Below are 19,239 nucleotides of genomic sequence, written 5' to 3' on the forward strand. Positions count from 1 at the left end.
TGAATAAAAATACAAGTCTCATAGTAAAGTTCTAGAATAGAACAAAACAATAAATATAGATAACTTGAGGGCACGTCTGGAATGAACCGCTACCTCTCAAGTAAGTCTGGAAGCTCTAATCTGAAGATGAGTAATAAGTCGAATCTGATAGAGCTGTCGACCTACACAACTGTGTAGAAGCAAGGGTGAGTACCAAAAGCAACAGGTACTCGCAAGTAACACTAAACTAAGCTAAACTAGCAGCTACAAACAACTCCTTTCAATCCCAACCGAACCACTGAAACTTCATTCTAACAGCAAACCAACAACCTATACTACACAATTCATAATCAACAGATATATCCAACAGTGTCTCAACATCAACCTCATATCCTCATGTAAGAGCAAATAGATCATATATCACATGAAGAGGGGCAAATAGGTAAAATCCACACACCTCAGACAAAGATGAAGTCAAATGCGATGCAAATGCAATAATAATGTCATGTAGTCATGATGCATGTCTGTCCTACGATACATATCTGTTGACGTAATCAGTCCGCGCTGAATACTCAAATCAGAACCCATGGGGGCCACACATGGACCATGTATCACTGCCGGAACCAGATCCCATCGGCATCCAAATCGCTAGCCGAAGCTAGTCCATCTCATATATCTCTAGCCGGAGCTAGTCTCAACTGTGTCTCATATCCATCCATCATCATATCAGTGTCTCAGAACTCATGCAATAGATAGTTCACACATGGGATGAATAATGAATAAGCACATGTCATCAATCACAATCATATCACGATCACATCATAGTATTACACATTATCTGTCTCAATCACAATCATATCACGACCACATCATAGTATTACACATCGTCTGTCTCAATCACAACCATATCACGACCACATCATAGTATTACACATCATCTGTCTCAACATCAAACACATCATAGTATTACACATCGTCTGTATCAATCATAGCCTACTCATGCTCTTCTATCCCCTCAATATCAGTTATCACATGACTTATTCAACAAATTCAAGTCACATATAACACATTTAACTCGTTTTATTCCCCATCTTTCAATTACAACAATTTCAATCAACAAATAAAACTCATCCTCAATCCCCATTACTCCCCAACACAATTAGAAAAGTAGTCATGTGTAGTCTAAGAGTTTAACAAAGTTTAGAAGACACTTGCCTCAAAACACTTCAACTAGTAACTCAAATTTGAGTTTTACCCTTTCGAGCACGCTCCAAATCACCACAATCTATTCATAAATGGAATCTCACAATCAATACGAATCTAACAACACCAATATTGTGAAATTTGGAGAAAAGGGTAAAATGGTCAAAAAAAATCTCGTTCCGAAAAATATTCTTGAAATCTGGAAATTTTTAGTGAAAAATGTTCCCCAAGAAATTTAGAATCCAATAGTGAAAACCGTTTCGAAAAAGGAGTTGAAATGAGTTCACAAACTCAAATTTTCTATTAAATTCGGATTAGGCAAAAAAACCCCCAAATTTTTCAGTTGAGATCTCAAATTTTGATGTTAAAATCCATAAATAATCGATGGAAATCAAAGATATAAGTTGGAAATAACTTACCCAATGAATTCCTTGCGAAAATCCACTTGAAATCACCTATTTTCGAGCTCTCAAAGTCTAAAAATGGAGAAATGGGTATTTTTCAAGTTGGGGAAAAATAGTTACTGGTTTTTGACTAAAAAAGACTGCTATTGCAGCTGAAATTGCAGCTGAAACACAACAATAACACCAAAGTTTAAGTCCCCGTTGGACCCTCGGGATTCGTTCGGAATCTCGTGCACACAAACTAAATATGTACCCCCACTAAATTCGACGTTCCGGACTCAATGGAGCTGTCGGAATTTGAATTCGAGGACTCCTTGACCCGAAATTTAATAAGATGCCAAGAAACTAGTTTAACGCCAAAAAAATTCGAAACTCAAACGGAGCGTCTAAAAATTCAACCAAGACTCATTCTAGACTTAGAATCGCCTCCCGAAACCAACGGTACTCTCGGAATTTCAATCTGAGCCTCGGAACCTCATATGTTGACCAAAGTCAACTCTTTATCAAAATTTCACAACTTTAGCAACTTAGGACCCCAATTCTTCGTTTCAACTCCAAATTCAACTCCGTAACTTCACACAGACCCGTTTCGACATTCTAAAACTGTCGGAATCGACGGAAATCCGATCCGAGTCCCGAAACTCCAAATGACTCGAAAAAGCACTTTTTAACCAACTTTAACTCATAAAAACTCAACTTCTCAAAAACTCAACTTTTTACCAACTTTTCCTCAAACCAACTTTACAACCACAAAACATGGGACTCGGGGCAACTACCGAAAGGGCAAAATAGTCATTTCCATGAAAAATTACCAAAATGACCTTTCGGGTCATTACACACAACCTTTCATGAAAGTCACAACTTTTTACAAAAGTCGCAACTCTTCATTAAAGTCGCAACTTTTTATAAAAGTTACAACTTTTTATAAATGTCACAACTTTTTATGAAAGGAGAAGGATATTTTTGGAAATAAATAAATTAAAAGGAAATTCTAGTTTGTGATAGTGCCACGTAGGCGGGCTTAATGTTCTCTTATATATATATATATTTATTTATATTTATATTTATTTATATAAAAGTGGGAAGAATTTAAGTCAAAAGTTGAATTACGAAAATATCCTTTAGGTATTAATTTATTTTCTTGAAATTATTGAAAATATTATTTTTCATTTAATATTTATTTTGGAATTCAATGAATTTTGACTGTTCGTATTATTGTAATTAATACTCCTATTTCCAAGACTTACAATTCAATACACATTATTAAATTGCAAGTAATTATTAGCAAGAAAAAATCAGTAATATTTACATCTTTCACATAGTAATAGTGATGATTTTTCATAATCATAGTTACTATGAATTTTTTAATAATTAGTCATAATGATTTTCCATTACACATTTAATATATTTGAATTCGTTTACATATTTTATCCTTAGATTACAATTTTATTTCTACATTACATTTAAATGTTATAAATTGTTTGATAAATTAAATAGTAAATCATCATATTAATATACATAAATTACCACTAACTCATCATTATGTAAATGTATGTAACACTCACTAATTATATTCATTATGTTTTTTACTCTCATCTCTCATCGATAATCTCAAATGGATCAATAATATATTTATGACAACTCTTTGTGTTCCTCAATGTTATCCTATAAATAGTGACATTTGACACAATAATGTTTCCACTTAAATCAAATGAAAAAAAATATGAGAAAATATATATGCTCTCTTCTCTTGTCTCTTTTTATTTGTTTAGTTTAAACTTTATGTTTCTTGTTTGTTGTTATTGTACAACTTTCTATTGTTGTGTTGTTATAATTATTGAGAATTTACCATGGTTTGTTGCTTTGTATATATTAGTCTATCATGTGGTACTTCAGTATCCTCATTTGAATTTGAATTTGTGCAATAGTTAGTTATTTTCACTTTATGCACTTTTAGTCAATTTTATAGTTAAAACTATTTTTTTTTAATTAGGAAGATATATGTAGTTCCTATCGAAACAATGATGAACTTTGCAATACAAAATTTATATGAAGTATTTTGGGATAAACATGCAATGCACGTTCTCAGATCTAGTCATCATCATCACCATATTACTATAAGTGGGAACAAAAAAAAGTTAAAAGTTGAATTACGATTTTATCCCTATTATAAATTAAAATGTTATAAAAACATTTAATTATTTAATTTTAAATAGTATAATTTTAATTAAAATGTTAATGACTTTTGCACTTCCTTAAATTAATTCCTCATTAAAATATCTAATTTAATAATATTTATCATTTATAATCTATATGTATATTTAATTTAATCATCATATCATATCATCATATATACAAACAAAATGACTTTTGCACTTCCTTAGATTAATTCCTAATTAAAATATCTAATTTAATAATATTTATCATTTATAATCTATATGTATATTTAATTTAATCATCATATATATAAACAAAAAGAGTTAAAAGTTGAATTATAATTGTATCCCTACTATAAATTAAAATGTTATAAAAATATTTAATTATTTAATTTAAATATTAAATTGTATCATTTTAATAAAAATGTTAAAGAATTTTTCACTTCCTTAGATTAATTCCTAATTAAAAAATCTAATTTAATAATATTTATCATCTATAATCTATATGTATATTTAATTGAATCATCATATCATATCATCATAATATATATATATCCTTCATTATATTGAAAGGTTATAAATTATTTAATTAATTAAATAGTAAAAATAAAATTATAACATTCACCCAATGCTTTATAACATGTTTCAGGTTCAAAACAAAATTCTACATGTTTAGATAAACAAAACGTCAAAACATATCAAATTCTTCGGTACGTTAATTTAAAAACAATGAACATTTAAAGGAGACTAATTTTTAAATGTTGTCATACTAAATGTTAATAATACCTAAAATAATGATAGGAAATAGTAATTTCTCTCATTTTTCAAGCTTTCCAAAATTAGTTTCTACATTTCCAGAATGATTATAAATAATAGGTATATAATTTAATAAAATAATTACTCTAAAAACTTACAATAGCTTATGACTTTATATGATTTTCTATAGCACTAATATTATAAGTTCAAAAATATAATATCTCGCAAATTGAAAGAATTAACAAAAGCTAGAATTAGAAAGAGTGATTTTTGGAAATAATAAAAATCTGGAAAAATGGTTAAGCTAAGTTTGAGTTTTTGGTCAACTTCAAACGACCATAACTCCTAGCTCAGAATGAATTAAGTGTGTTTCCAGATATCATAGGAAATATCTTGGAATAATCTTTCCAACACCGCCGAGTTTGCGCAATTCCAAGTTCGTATGAGTGAGATATGCCCATTGAAAGTTGGGTTGTTTGGATAAGGAAAGTCCAATCCGGATTTTAGAAGGACATTATGGTCTTTTCACCACCCAATTAATTAATTTCGTTTTTGGTAATTAAGTTGGGGTCTAAACTGATTGGATTCAGTTTATGCTTTTGAGAAACAAGGTAGGATTATGAGAGAAGAGAAAAGAAGAGGAGAAGGAGAAAGAAATCGTCAAGTTCTTGAAACTAGGCTCGTGGATTTCGTCAAGGGGTGATCCCTTGAGGTATGTGAGTCCACACAACGTTGGGTTCGTTCACCCACGCACCAAACATGTTTTATTCAGTGTAATTTTTTCCTAAAAAAGATTGAGAATTTGATGTTCTTGAGTTGTATTCTTGAATTGCTTTCGTTCTTGAATTTGGGATGAGATTGAGGAGTTCTTAAGAGTTTAAGATCAATTATTAGAGTTGCTTTGAGTTAGATTCTTGTGTATATGTTGTGGGTACCTGAATTTAAAGAGATATGGAGAAAAAGAACCGAGTTTAGGCGAATTGGGGCTAGAAAACAAAGAAGGAACAAGTCGGCAGAATCTGGGTACCAGGTCCGCGTCGCAGACCTGTTCCTCAGATTTGGAAAATCCTTCCTCGCGTCACAGAGCGGTCACGGACCGTTCTGCCTCAAAAATTATTTTCGCGACCAAATATATAAATACACCTCCGCGTCGCGTACCATTTTCCAGGCAGTGATTTCTTGATCTTTTCTCATGTTTAGCTATCTAAAATCACTCCTAAACATCATGAGATCTTCCCTATCACAAATCACAATCCTTGAATCCATAATTCAATTCAAGGAAAGTTAAGGGTCAAGTCAAGAGAAGTTAAGATCCAAGTCAAGAAAAGTTAAGATCCAAGTCAAGAGATGTTAAGAGTCAAGTCAAGAGAAGTTCTTAGAGTTTTCCAAAAATCTTTTACAAAAGTTTTAACTTTGTTTTAAGACTTGAGTTTTGAGTTGAGTAAATAGTAAAGTTTGAAGTTCATTTCTTCAAAAGAGTATATCGGGACTATGTATTCCCAAAGAGTAAATGTTTTTCACATTTAAAGAAGAAAAGAAACCTTGATTTCCAAAAGAGCCTTTGAGCTAGTTTTCAGTTAAAGAGTAAATGTTTCACGCTTGAGCAAGAAAGGAAACTTTGATTTCCAAAAAGAGCCTTTGAGCTAGTTTTCAGTAAAGAGTAAATGCTTTCACAATTAAGCAAGAGAGGAAACTGAGATTTTCGATATAGCCTTTGAGCTAAGTTTTAAGCAATTATCTCAAACCACAGAAAGAAGTTATGTTTTTAAACATAAAGAGCTAGTATATTTTGGGAGTACTATTGAGCACCGATATGGGGGAGAGTTCAAAAAACTCCGAACCGCCATAAACCATGTAGCCATCATGGGTAGAAAAGGGTAATACTTTTTAGATAATTCCTTTAGTGCTTTTTTAGCATAAGACTAGTGGATCCACTTATTAGTTCAGGTTTTATACCCCCGACAAGGTATAGGACGGCCCTGGCAGAGTGAGGTAAAACGTTGTATCATCACGATAACTCTTAATTGATGGTTGTCGGTTAGAGAAACTCCCACAACAGTATTTTGTATTTTTATATACAGCAGAAATATTTGTATTTTCATATACAAACAGAGTTCATATTGTATCTTTGCATACATACAGAGTTATTATTGTATTTCTAAATACACAGAGTTGAAAACCATGTTTTAAATTTGTACTTTATACTGCTTTTATTTACACTGTTTTATATTGAAATTAGTTCAGTTCAGTTCAGTTGAGTTGAGCCAAGTAAGTTTTTCAATTCCTTTCAAGCTTATGTCTTGTTTTAGAATTCCCCTCACATACTCGTACATTCAATGTACTGATGCCAATTGGCCTGCATCTTCTTATGATGCATGCAGACACAAGTAACCAGGATCAACATCCAGCGCCTCGTTGATCCAGTTGAGCACTCAGAGTCAGTTGGTGAGCCTTCTAGGTTTCTGAATGATCATTTTTATTGCTTTCAGTACTTTAGTTCATTAGGATGTCGTGGGTCTTGTCCCGACGTCTATATCAGTTGTTTAGAGGCTTCATAGACATAGTTAGTTGATGTTAGTTCATGAGTCTTTACTTTCCCTTTTCAGTTAAGTTGAAACTTGAGTTGCCACTTTGGCAGTGAATGTTATTTATTACATTCTAAGTTATTATTGAGCAGTTCAGTTTATTCTTTAAAGTATATTTATCTTGAGTAAAGTCTTTCGCTGAGTAAGTAACTCAGGCCAAGTGTTCACTTAGGGCCAGCAATGATTCTCGAGTGCCGGCCACGTCCAGGGTGTAGGCTCGGGGCGTGACAAAAAATACTTTAAAGAAATAAAAATAATTTCAGAAAGAGTCTTTTTCACTACCCAATTAACTACACATATATACGTACAATGTATGTTATTTATTTATGTCATTTATTAAATTAATAAATTATATTATCTTGAGCCGTAGTTATAAAAAAATTGTAGAAATCGAAGAGTTGGCTTTTCATTATTCAATACAGATTATTATATTTGTCAATTTCCTCCATATATCAGCTCACATTTTTGCATTACTCTTCTTTTACTCAACATACTTCCTTATTTATGTTTTGTTAAATATATTCTACTGAGTTTTCCTTCTCTTCCTCTTATTACAATTTTACATTTTTCTTTCCAATTTATTGATTCTATATTTCCCAATTTTGTCTTTTCTTTTTTTAATAGAAGTTGTGTGCAATCCATATTATAATGCAAAAAGGAAAATTGACTTTATAGTGTTTTAAAAAAATATAGATATAATTATTGTTATGCATTTCAAGTTTTCTTTATATATATACTATTGAATGTTGGTGTATAGATTGAAAGTTTCTCAATTAATTGCAGGGATTATTGTGAGGTATGATTGATTAAACTCATTAGAAATACATAGGGAAAATGCATAAGTACCCCCCCAGCCTATGCCCAAAATCCCCGAGACACACCTAACCTTTACTAAGGTCCTATTACCCCCCCGAACTTATTTTATATATAATTTTCTACCCCTTTTCGGCCTACGTGGCACTATCTTGTGGGCCCAGCGCGTGTTGACAATTTTTTCAAGGATAGTGCTACGTAGGCCAAAAAGGGGTAGAAAATTAATTAAAAAATAAGTTTGAGGGGGGGGGGGGGGTAATAGGACCTTAGCAAAGGTTAGATGTGTCTCAAGGATTTTGGGCATAGGCTGGGGGGTACTTATGCATTTTCCGGAAATACATATTCTTATTATGCTTATAGTTTGAAATTTGAGGGTATCTGTTTTGATTTCTTATCTTATACATGTTTTTCAATTTATATTGCAATCAAAAGTTTTTTTAAAAAAAATTATACATAAATTTATAAATATAGACATATATTATGCAAGCATATAATATGGGATATACTTACGTGTCCAGATAATCCTACTATCAAAAGTGGAAAACTCTAATATGCAAAGTTGAATTACCATATTTTCCACCACCAAATTAATTTTTTATTAAATATTTGATAAAATCATAGTATTTTAATTACATAATTTTTCTTAATTATTATTATATGTTAAAAGCTCTTACATCTTCTCCGAACTATTGTTCATTGTACCTTCCACTTTTAATATTATTTATCCCTATCTTTTCACTTGCTCTGCATTCTTTCTATAGAGTCGATAATCCACCATAGGAGTTTTATCCACATTTGAATTTCTTTCCTAATATTTGCATTTCATCATTTCATTTTCTTTATGCTAAGTTTTCTCTATTGGTTTAATCTTTTCTCGCAGGTAACAAAATCATATAATGCTAGCAAGGTAGCATGACTTAGTTGGTCCAAGACCATTTCATGGTAGCTAGAATGGAACACTTGTAATACCCTTCATTGTATAGCTTGGACTTGCATGATAGTATGCCTTCCATGGTAGCATGGTCTAGCCTAGTATGGTGCTATTCCTTTGGTAGCTTGGTCTAGCCTAATAGGGTGTTATTCCTTGGTAGTCTAGAAATGATGAATATTAATCATTTAAGTATGATAGCCTAAAATGGTACTTGGTATGGGTAGGATTATGGGGTCTTATCCATGCATCACACAAGTATGACTTGAAACTACTTATTAAGTGTTCTTTTATATGTTGTATGCTTAGCTTGGATTGTTGCTATAGTTGACATCCTTGATATGTTGACTAAAGGTGAAGGTTCCCTTGTTTACGAGAATTAAGCTAAGGATGAGATCATGAGATGGAAAGTATGATTATGATGACCAAAGGGGATACTTAGCATGGATGAATTATGGGGTCTTATCCATGCATTGCACAAGTATACTTGGAGGTTACTTATGAAGTGATTTTCTTATGATATGAAGGTCTAAGTATTGACTATGTATGTGCTGAATTTAATAGTTTTTATGCAAAACAGTACTATCCCTTCGATTGAAAAAACAAAAAAAGGCATAGAAGAATGGCAAGCAAAAGAAGGAAATCAATATTTTGTTAAAGAAAAGCAAATTATTACTAATAATATTGCATAAGCAACAAAGTTAAAAATTGAATTACTAAAATAATCTTAAATTGCTGATTTTATATATATATGAAGAATCTTATTTATTTTTAATTAATATGCTATTTTTTATTACTTATAAGTTATAATAATCTAAAAGTCATTATTATTACTTCAATCTTTCAACTGTTCTATTACTAACTAATGAGGAGAAGCCCAAAACGTACCATCATAACTATTCAAACTTTTCATAGTTAACAATGCTAAAAAAAAGAATTTTAAAAGTCACTATACATATTAGTATAAATATATCTCATGTTTGTTTTTCCTTCCAAATTCAGAATTAGCATTTCAATTTTCTTTGTTTATTCTTAAGATTTTTGGTTGTGCTTATGTGTTATAGGTTCTTTTCTTTAACACTCTTTCTCTCTCTCTCTCTATATATATAGTTATTTATATATATAGTTATTTTATTTTTAAATAAATGTTACAAATATTAGAACTAGGCTATATTAGTATAAATAAAAATGATAGTATTAAAAGAGTATGTCTTATCTAATGATATTATATAAACACTACTTATCATATATATTTAATGATAAAAAGCTTCACATAACATACCTTCATCATCTTAAAAGAATCTTAATTCCTCTGGTGATGACTTGCTAAATGATAGATAACGTAAACATTAATATTTAATAGAGGATATATATGATTTAATTAAATTCTATTAATTGTCAAACTTTTTGATTTCCTTCGGTTAACAATTAGTATTAATGATGAATTTAAGCTAAATTCTTGTATAAATGAACATTAAGAATGTTCCTAATTCTCAACGGTCATTGAATGAAATAATAGTTGATAACTACAAACTAAGGTATGTAGAAATTTTCTTTTGCAGTTAAATCGGAGCCATTTAATCATCTTTGTATACTCATTTTGGTATGGTTACATGTTAAATATCACATTTTTGGACCTAATAACATAAAGTTTAATCATTACTTTAATTACCAAACCAAGTTTTGTTGTCCAAATTTTGCAGGTTCATGGAATGTCTAATCATTTTACATACGATAAAAAAGTTATTTAAATAGATTGACTGTTCATATATTTCAAATTATATATTTTTTTGTTGAAAAATTTATGATACTCATTACAATGTGATTTGATATAACTCATACCTTATATAATATTTTCACAGAACTCAATTGTGCCAACATATTTTTTTTGTGTCTTCTTTAGATGGAGAGGTTGGAAATGCAATTCACAGAGTTTAATATGAGAACAATTATAACTCTAGGACAATTAAAAATAGAAAGTATCTGAAAATAGAATGGTACCTCTGTTTCCTTCCATAAATAATGCAATGAACTCGATCGGAGATCAAGATTAACAAGCCTTCTGGGATTAAAATTTTCTGGCAATAACTTCCAAGGATAATGAGGCCAGACAAACCAACACAAGTTGTTGGGCAGGTACTCAATAGAGACATCTTCTAAATCACTTTGGGAACCCCATGGATAAGTCTGTAGGCATAATATCCTAAGACTTTGCATATTTTTAATTGCGTCTTTGCTAAAGCTTAGTTTTTTAAATGTCCATAACCAGATTGCTTCCACTGCCATGGTCCCCTATAAAAAGATCATGAATCAACAAATCATGTACAATCCACTTATCAATATCATTGTTTTCTTACTCTACCCACGAATGCAAATTTTTGTCATGTTTTATATTATTTATTATTGTACTTGAAGTTCTTAAAGAGCCAGCACCATCAAATAAAATTTAAGGTACAAATATTAGTTAAGAAATATGCCGCTTACGAGAAATGCTTTGCGTAGTTAATTTTATTTGTTAATGATACATTTTTTGAGAATTTTATTAGACTCAAGTTAAAAAGTTTTTCATGCTCTCATAAAACAAAATGGTAACTGAAATAGTGCCAATAATTGTCATCTTTTAAATGAAAAAAAAAATAATCGATCATTGAATTAGTAAGGTAAGTACTGGCCCTCCTAAATTTTATTTTTTCATTTCTGAATTTTTATTAATAAAAAATTACTTAGGGTAAATAAATGGGTGATATTAGCTTTTAAAAAATTATTGATTAAATTAGTACGTACAAATTTAATATCGTATAAATTTCAGGTTAATCCAAAGAATGATATAAGATTAAATATATTAAGTGGCTATTAGAGTAATTCATAACTTATTAAATGACTTGTGTGCGAGTATATGAAGCTAGAGGAACAGAGTGTGTGTATATATATATATATATATATATATATATATATATATATATATATATATATATATATATATATATATATATATATATATATATATATATATATTTGAAATATGAATACTCTTGCATTGTTTAGCTTACTTACCATATTGTTCATTATAACATCTTCGAAATCTTCAACATTCCATATTCTGCTGGAATCTTTTTGCATTTTCACAATGTATTTGCCCATATCTTCAATCAAGTCATGCATTTCAATCGCACCATAGTCAATGAACACAAGGGATTTGTCAATTAGGACATCCAATATGAATTCAGCTCCAGATTCATAGCTCTCAACAATTCGCATGACTTCTTCTCTATCATCTCCTCGGAAGAAACATGCGATATCTAGAAATATCTTTTGCTCTCCAGGCTCCAATCCATCATAACTTATTTTGAGTTTTTCAACAATTTCTGAATTAGACTTTTTCTTTATTTGGTCTACAATTATTTCCCACTTATCTACGCCTTTCTTATGCAACATAGAACCCCACACCTTGATGGCTAAAGGAAGGCCTTTAGCCTGATTTACTACCTCCAATGAGAACTTCTTAAAACACTCATCTGGAACTTCTTTTTTGAAAGCATGTTGATTGAACAATTGCATAGCTTCATGATCAGGTAGTGTATGCACTTCATATATTGCATCACTATCCTCTATCAATTTTCTATTTCTAGTTGTTACAATAACTCTGCTTCCATTACCAAACCAATCAACATCACCTGCTAAATACTCCAAATGATCATCATGATCTATGTCATCAAGCACAATCAACGCCTTCATTGAAGAAAGTTTGTTCGGAATCATGCACTTCCCATCATACTTATTATTGACGTAATTATCTTTTTTTCTTAACAACTCAGAGAGAAGGGTATTTTGTAAGGAATGTAGTTGATTCTTTCTTGCATTTTCTTTAACATCGGCAAGAAAACAAGCTGCTTGAAATTGATGAGATAGAGTATCAAAGATGGCTTTTGCTATCGTCGTCTTACCAACTCCGCCTATTCCCCTGATTCCTACAATCCGAACATTATTGATTTCTATTTGAAGTAGGGATTTTAGTTTCTCCAAATGAGCATTTATTCCCACAACATCTTGCAAATAAGATAAAAAACCACTCTTGCAAAATTTGGAAGAGATGTGGTCGACGATCTGATCAATTTTCATCGATTGATTAATCCTACATAAATTAGAGAGTGATTGTTGACAATGTGAGGAAGTCAAGTATTAGAAAGTATTTTCATACTTTTAATGTTCAAGAGCGTATTAAATAGGAAACATTATAGTTCAGGATAATATATAGAAACATATTGTTATATTTTTCATCAAAAGCAATTATTTGTTTCCAACTCACCGGCCATGAATATCATGTCCTTTTAGATCTGCGGCAGCAATTAGGGCATTCCTCCATCCTTGAACCTTCTGCATCCCCTCAACATCATCCTTATACCTCAATTTGTGTTTGGCAAATGCTTCTGCAAAGCTCTCAATTTGGTATCGAACATGTGATGGATCCACATAATAGAAGACCGGTATAACTGTTTGTCCATTTTCTTTCTCCTTGCATTCCATAATCTTCAATAGTTCATTCAAGCACCACCTTGACATAGCATAATTCTTTGAGAAAACGATTACGGCAACTTGAGACTCTTCTATCGCTTGCACGAGTTCTTTTGAGATGGAATCGCCATCCTCTAGCCTTTCATCATCTAGAAAGGTGGATATTCCCCTATTTTTCAAACCTTTGTGCAAGTGACTCGTAAAATTATTCCGGGTATCATCTCCTCTGAAACTTAGAAAGACATCGTACTTCCATCGAGGACAGTTTTGTGAATTACTCGCAAAAGAAGAAGAAGATGATGCCATAGATTCAATTAATTATCTGAAAAGAAAAAGTGAAGTGTATGGATCGGATGAGACCAATTGATGAACAAATTAGTTATATAGAGGAAAGTAGAAATAAACACTCCAGTCTATGGTTATGGACCCACTATCCATCTGCACAAAGAAAAATTGGACCACATTATTATTACGAACAAGCAATACAAATCCCACTAGTTTAGAGTCTAATTACGTATTTTTATTTTAGTTTTTGAAATTATCTTTTGAACCATATTTTTACTTTTGGGCACTCAGATACATGTATCTCAAATATATGCGGGTCAAATTTGATGTAATTTGTTCCAATTACATTGTATATTCAAGTGTGACACGTATGTATCAGAGATACACTGACTCTCTTTCTCACCCTCTCTATGTATTTGTATTTCATAATATATCTAGTATTAAGAAAAATATGTGTATCTAGTATCAAAAGATATATGTTGACTTTCTTGCTCGCCTCTCTCCTCTCTCACTCACCTCTCTCCCTCTTTCGCTAACCTCTCTCAATCTGTTACTAGTATTTATGGTAGAAATGTTTGTGTAATTAGATAGTTTTCTCCTACTATTTTTGATGGATTTTTACCTTTCATCACAATGAACGGATGAAGTCAAGTCGCGTTGTTGTTGACAAAGAAATTGCCCTTCTTTTTTCTTTGCACTAGTATGTGCTTGTACTTCAATTTTTAGTGCTCCATTGTGTGGATATGCATTAGAGTTTCCAAGAAATTTCCTACATTTATTGCTTTTGACTGGTTGTTTATATTCAATGGAAGTCTAGTCTTCATGTTTTGTCGGTAAAAAATTTGGAAGACGGGGTCTACTCCAATTGAATTATTGCTATGGGTTCCACAGCAAAATGAACACAGTGGACATCTCAAAATATAAGTGCATGAAGCTACAAAGAAAGGCTATATCTTGAAAAATATCTCCATTGAATCAAATTATTGTGAGTTAGTTTTACTTAGTATTATGTATCCGCATAGATGCTTGACTTAATTCAGATTCGTGTCGAGAGGTTTTACATCGAGGGTAAAACACTTCCTAACAAGGACTAGTCAATAATCAAGGCACAAACTCAAAATATTTAATTAAGAATGAAGAAATAATTATGACTCTATCATAATTATTGTTATTGTTCGATCTCTCATTTAATAATTGTAATTAACTAATAATTCTTTTTATTTATGGTTATGGATTCACCGTAAGGAAAATTGGTCCATATCTCTGCTTTTGATTGATTATTATTTGGAAAAAATTGTAATTAACTAATTTCTCTGTTTCAGTTTATACGATTCACTTTCTTTTTTAGTCGGTTCCAAAAATAATGACGGATAAGAAACAAACGATATACACTCCTATTAATAGTTGCTCGACCACTTGAGCTACATTGGTTTCAAGAGAGGTGTCACATCACTTCTATTAAAATGGGAGTTATATAAATATCTGTAGGTTCAAGAAGATTGGATTATCGTATACCCAACTTCTTTTCTCAAGCCAAGAATCTAGTTGTTTTGTAACAAACAGAGAAATTTTTCACCTCTAGATGGAAATAGAAAATACTCATTTTGTTTCAATTTGATTGTTTTATTTTTTTATTTTTCAGTCCGCTTAGAAAAGAACGTATATCTTTTCTTTTATTTAAGGGAAAATAACGAGGGCAACTTGAGAGTATTTGAAAGCTTTCAAGAGTTCTTCTAGGATCAAATCGCCATGTTTTAGCCTTTTATTAATTTAAAAGGTGATTATTTTCCTCTTTGTCAAACGTTTGTACAAATAACTCATGTAATTGTTTTATGAGTATCTTCGCCTCTCTCTATAGTCAACTGGTAAATTTCCATAGTAAGTAGTAGGAAATTTCTTCACGCCTTCCACACATTTATATTTGATTGTGACATGGATTCAAGTGCTGACAAATTCCAACAAAAATTGGAAAAAGTCACCCAACTCTCGGAAAGCACAGTGGGACAACTAAAAAGAAATAAAGGTGTGGGAGCCATTCACACGTGCTTAACCGCGTTAAAAATTTTGGGGTAAGGTGTGGGGATCATGTGCCTTTACCCCTTTGCTTTTTAATATTTTTTTGTTGTCATTTTGGAATTTCGGCCAAAAAATAAACTTGCCCTCTCTGGACTACAAAATGGACTGCTAAAAGTACAAGCAGATGAAGCTTCAAAGAAAAAGAGTCCCAAATGAGAAGAAACAAAATTTTAGGAGAAGTTAAATGGAATTATTGTAATGGGCGGAGTCATTTAAGGTGAAGGGTGATTTGGTGCGCACACATCGCTAAAAAATTATGTGGTATATTGAGATTAAATATTACTCTGTTATTATAAGTGTATATTTAATTTTTTACACACTTAACATAACTAAGAAAAATATCTGCACACCCTTCACTAAATTCCTAATTCTGCTACGAAATTTATCTCTCCACAAGTACAAACACCAACCTCCCTTTATCTTCTCTGCCAAAAATTGATTGAAATTTGTCTTTAATTTCACAGAAAGCAAGCAGAAGACTTTGACTTTAAAAACTCCACTGGAATGGAAGATGTAATTATTGATATTTTTTCAAAAAAGCTTTTTGCATCTAGTGTAATTTTTTACCACACATTTAAAAAATCACCAAAAAATGTGGTGGAGCGGATAAGGCTGCTCCTCACTTAATCAGAGGTTTCGGGTTCGAGTCCCAGGTATGAAAAAGTCCTAGGTATGGAGTGCTTAATTTCCTCCAAATGGGGCTTTAAGTGGAGCGAATTCAGAATAGTCGAGCTCCAATGCGGTACCAGATACCAGATAAAAAAATAAAAATAAAATAAAAAATACATTCTAAGAAATTTCAGCTCCACAAATCCAATGGGGTTTTAACCATACATTTATTACTGATAGGTTGAATCTATCACAATTGATTATATATGAGTACGTTTCACCATCTCTTAAATTTCTATGACTTGAAATTTGGTACAAAATTATTAATTAGTAAGACAATATGTAATTATTTTAAACTATAAAGTGAATTAGTTTTTAGGGTAGAAACTATAAACTATAAAGTGAATTAGACTTGACTCCGCAATGAATTGATGAAGTCAAGTCGTGTTGTCGGTGACATAAAAATTACCCTTGTTTTTTCTTTGCACCTTTATTTGCTTATACTTTTAATGGTCCATTGTGTGCATATTGCATTGAAGTTTTCAAGAAATTTCCTACTTACTTCTAATAATGTACATATTTATTAAAATAACTTTTTTGATCGGTTATTTATCTTCTATACAATTAAGTCTACTATGCATGCTTGGCCAGTTATAAAGAAATTGCTAGGACATTGTCTTATAGTTTCAAATAAACGAGGCCCACAATTTGTTAGGTAAAGTTTCATTTTACGTCTTTATATTTAGATTATTTTTATTCATTTAATTTATTTTCGACTGAGAAATGTTTTGATTCTAAGGTGAGTTTTAATGGATATCAATAAATTTGGTATGATGTTTCAAGTTAAAATTTTATCCGAGACAATATCTTATTAGGATTGGTAAGGTACTGTTGGACACTTTATCTAGTGATAAATTTGCTATAAAAAAAAAGAGGTGATTTAGTTCCTTTTGCCAGCAAGATGAATAATTTTTTTAAAAAGAAGAGAAAATTCAATATCATAATTCGATGTTTCTGATAGCAAAAGATATGTATGTTCATCTCTTTTGACAACTCTGATTCTAATTCACACAACTCCAGTGGAATACGTTTGATTCCTGGAAATAGTTCCCTTTGCTCCGTTAGCTGGTGTAAGAGAGATGTCGTGTCACCTTTACTAATATATAAGACAATGGATTATTGCATACACAAGTTCTTTCGCGAATCTCTTTCTCAGGCAGAGGAAATATGTGCCCTTCATATGCAGTGTTACGCGAAACTCCAAGTTAAATGTGCCCTTCATACACGTTACCTATTGCTTTCATAAAGACTGAAGTCAACAAGCTGGAAAACAGACAGCTCCTTAGATTTCAGTAGTTAAAACGTAATTAAAAACTGAGAGTTGTGCACTCCTTACTGTATCGTTGCAGCTCGATGATTCCCTTCTCTGTTGACAACATCCACGACTCCAACGATATTCAATACCTTCATATACATAATTTTTTGTCAGATAAAATATATAATAGTAACTTGTGAGCTACTCAATCTTGTGACAAAAGAACCGATGATCTGTGTGACCTAATCTAATGTTACATTAGCTACTTCAAAATTTCCAGGCATGTTCCATACAGACATTTTCCCTTTCTCACTTTCTCCCTTGAAGATTGTATCAAATGAGGAGTTGATTAAGAACAGCTCTACCCACTATGACTAATCTTGTTGCTTCAGATTCACATTTTGCTTCAAAACAAGTATAAGAGAACTGAAAGAGATCACGAGGGAGACGAACCTCAACTTCACTGCCTCTTTGAGAGAGCATCAAAATGAGTTTTAAAGCCATGAATCAGTTGCTGATAAGTTTGCTGTTGATAAGGCTCATATCCAGCATATTGCTGATAATGTTGCTGATACCACTGCTCTGAAGTAGGCACACCAGCTGAAGCAGTAGCAAGAGCCTCAGAGCTGGCATTTGTTTACTGATTGGGATCATGTCCATTAAGCAGAGAAGCAGTGCAATCAGACAAGGAACCTTCCCATGTGCATCCACTTCTGTGATAGAGATAAACGCACTTAAACTCTGCCTATGCTTTCAGCAAGTGTCTTGTCTGACTCAATAAGGGCCTGTGAGGAAAAGTAAATGCAACACATTCAAAATACCGCGATAGCAAAAGCATCAGCAATTATCTAAAGGACAATGTACTACAGGGAGCTCACTTTAGAGTCTGCTTCAGTCACCAAGTATCCATCATAAGGACAGGCTCGGCTCCCATTGGCAACATGTGCCAGACAAGGTTTGCAGGAGAGATGAATGCACTGTGATTGGACGGCTTCATTAGGAAATACGAGTGTGCGACAAACAGGACAGAAATTCTCTCCAGCATAGGTATGGATATCAATTATGCATTCAATATCAAAACCCATATCAACTCAGGAATAAGATGTCCGTTTCCACCACACATCAATGCAATTATGCTTCTGGTAGATGAAAGTTGCTCTTGATGTGCAAACTGGAAACCTCATCAATGCAATTTGTTTATCCTTTGGGAATTACACTTTGTATTTTCTCTGTGAACTTTTAACACCTACAAATGATAACCCGGTGAAATCATTATATCGGTTGGGTACATCTACAGAAAGATGAAATTCAAATAGAATGAATTATTGCATACCCAAGTTCTTTCATGAATCTCTTGGTTTTGTTCTCTGTTTCCCAGTCTGCTCTGCAAAAGTAATCCAAAACCAGAATAAAACTTGTTACAACCACTTAAAAGTAATCAAAATATTGATGTTAGTAAGACAACAGGTAATCACATATTCCTAATCCAAAACGATCACAACATGTCTAATCATGAATTATTGCATTTTGTCTTTGAGCAAAGGGCTTAAAAATCTAGCATTCAAAGTTTAGCAAGAAATCAAAAATGTAATGAGTCATTATCTCGACCACAGAAAGT

At 31.9% G+C, this 19,239-nt stretch overlaps 1 protein-coding gene and 1 pseudogene across 1 annotated transcript in view; both read right to left on the bottom strand.

Annotated features, from left to right (window-relative positions):
- The window catches only part of LOC125836929 (TMV resistance protein N-like), a 30,800-nt gene extending 17,158 nt beyond the window's left edge, over nucleotides 1-13,642 (bottom strand). Inside the window, exons 1-3 of the mRNA XM_049516081.1 lie at nucleotides 13,131-13,642; nucleotides 11,879-12,956; nucleotides 10,826-11,116 (exon numbers count right to left, since the gene is read on the bottom strand). Of these exons, the coding sequence (XP_049372038.1) occupies nucleotides 10,826-11,116; nucleotides 11,879-12,956; nucleotides 13,131-13,642 (1,881 nt within the window). The remainder of the gene's footprint in view (nucleotides 1-10,825; nucleotides 11,117-11,878; nucleotides 12,957-13,130) is intronic.
- LOC125836870 (TMV resistance protein N-like) overlaps nucleotides 1-19,239 on the bottom strand; it is a 170,749-nt pseudogene that overhangs the window by 17,251 nt on the left and 134,259 nt on the right.

This window comes from Solanum verrucosum, unplaced genomic scaffold (assembly GCF_900185275.1).
Source record: "Solanum verrucosum unplaced genomic scaffold, falcon-dt-bn FXZP01000099.1, whole genome shotgun sequence".
Classification (NCBI taxonomy): Eukaryota; Viridiplantae; Streptophyta; class Magnoliopsida; order Solanales; family Solanaceae; genus Solanum; species Solanum verrucosum.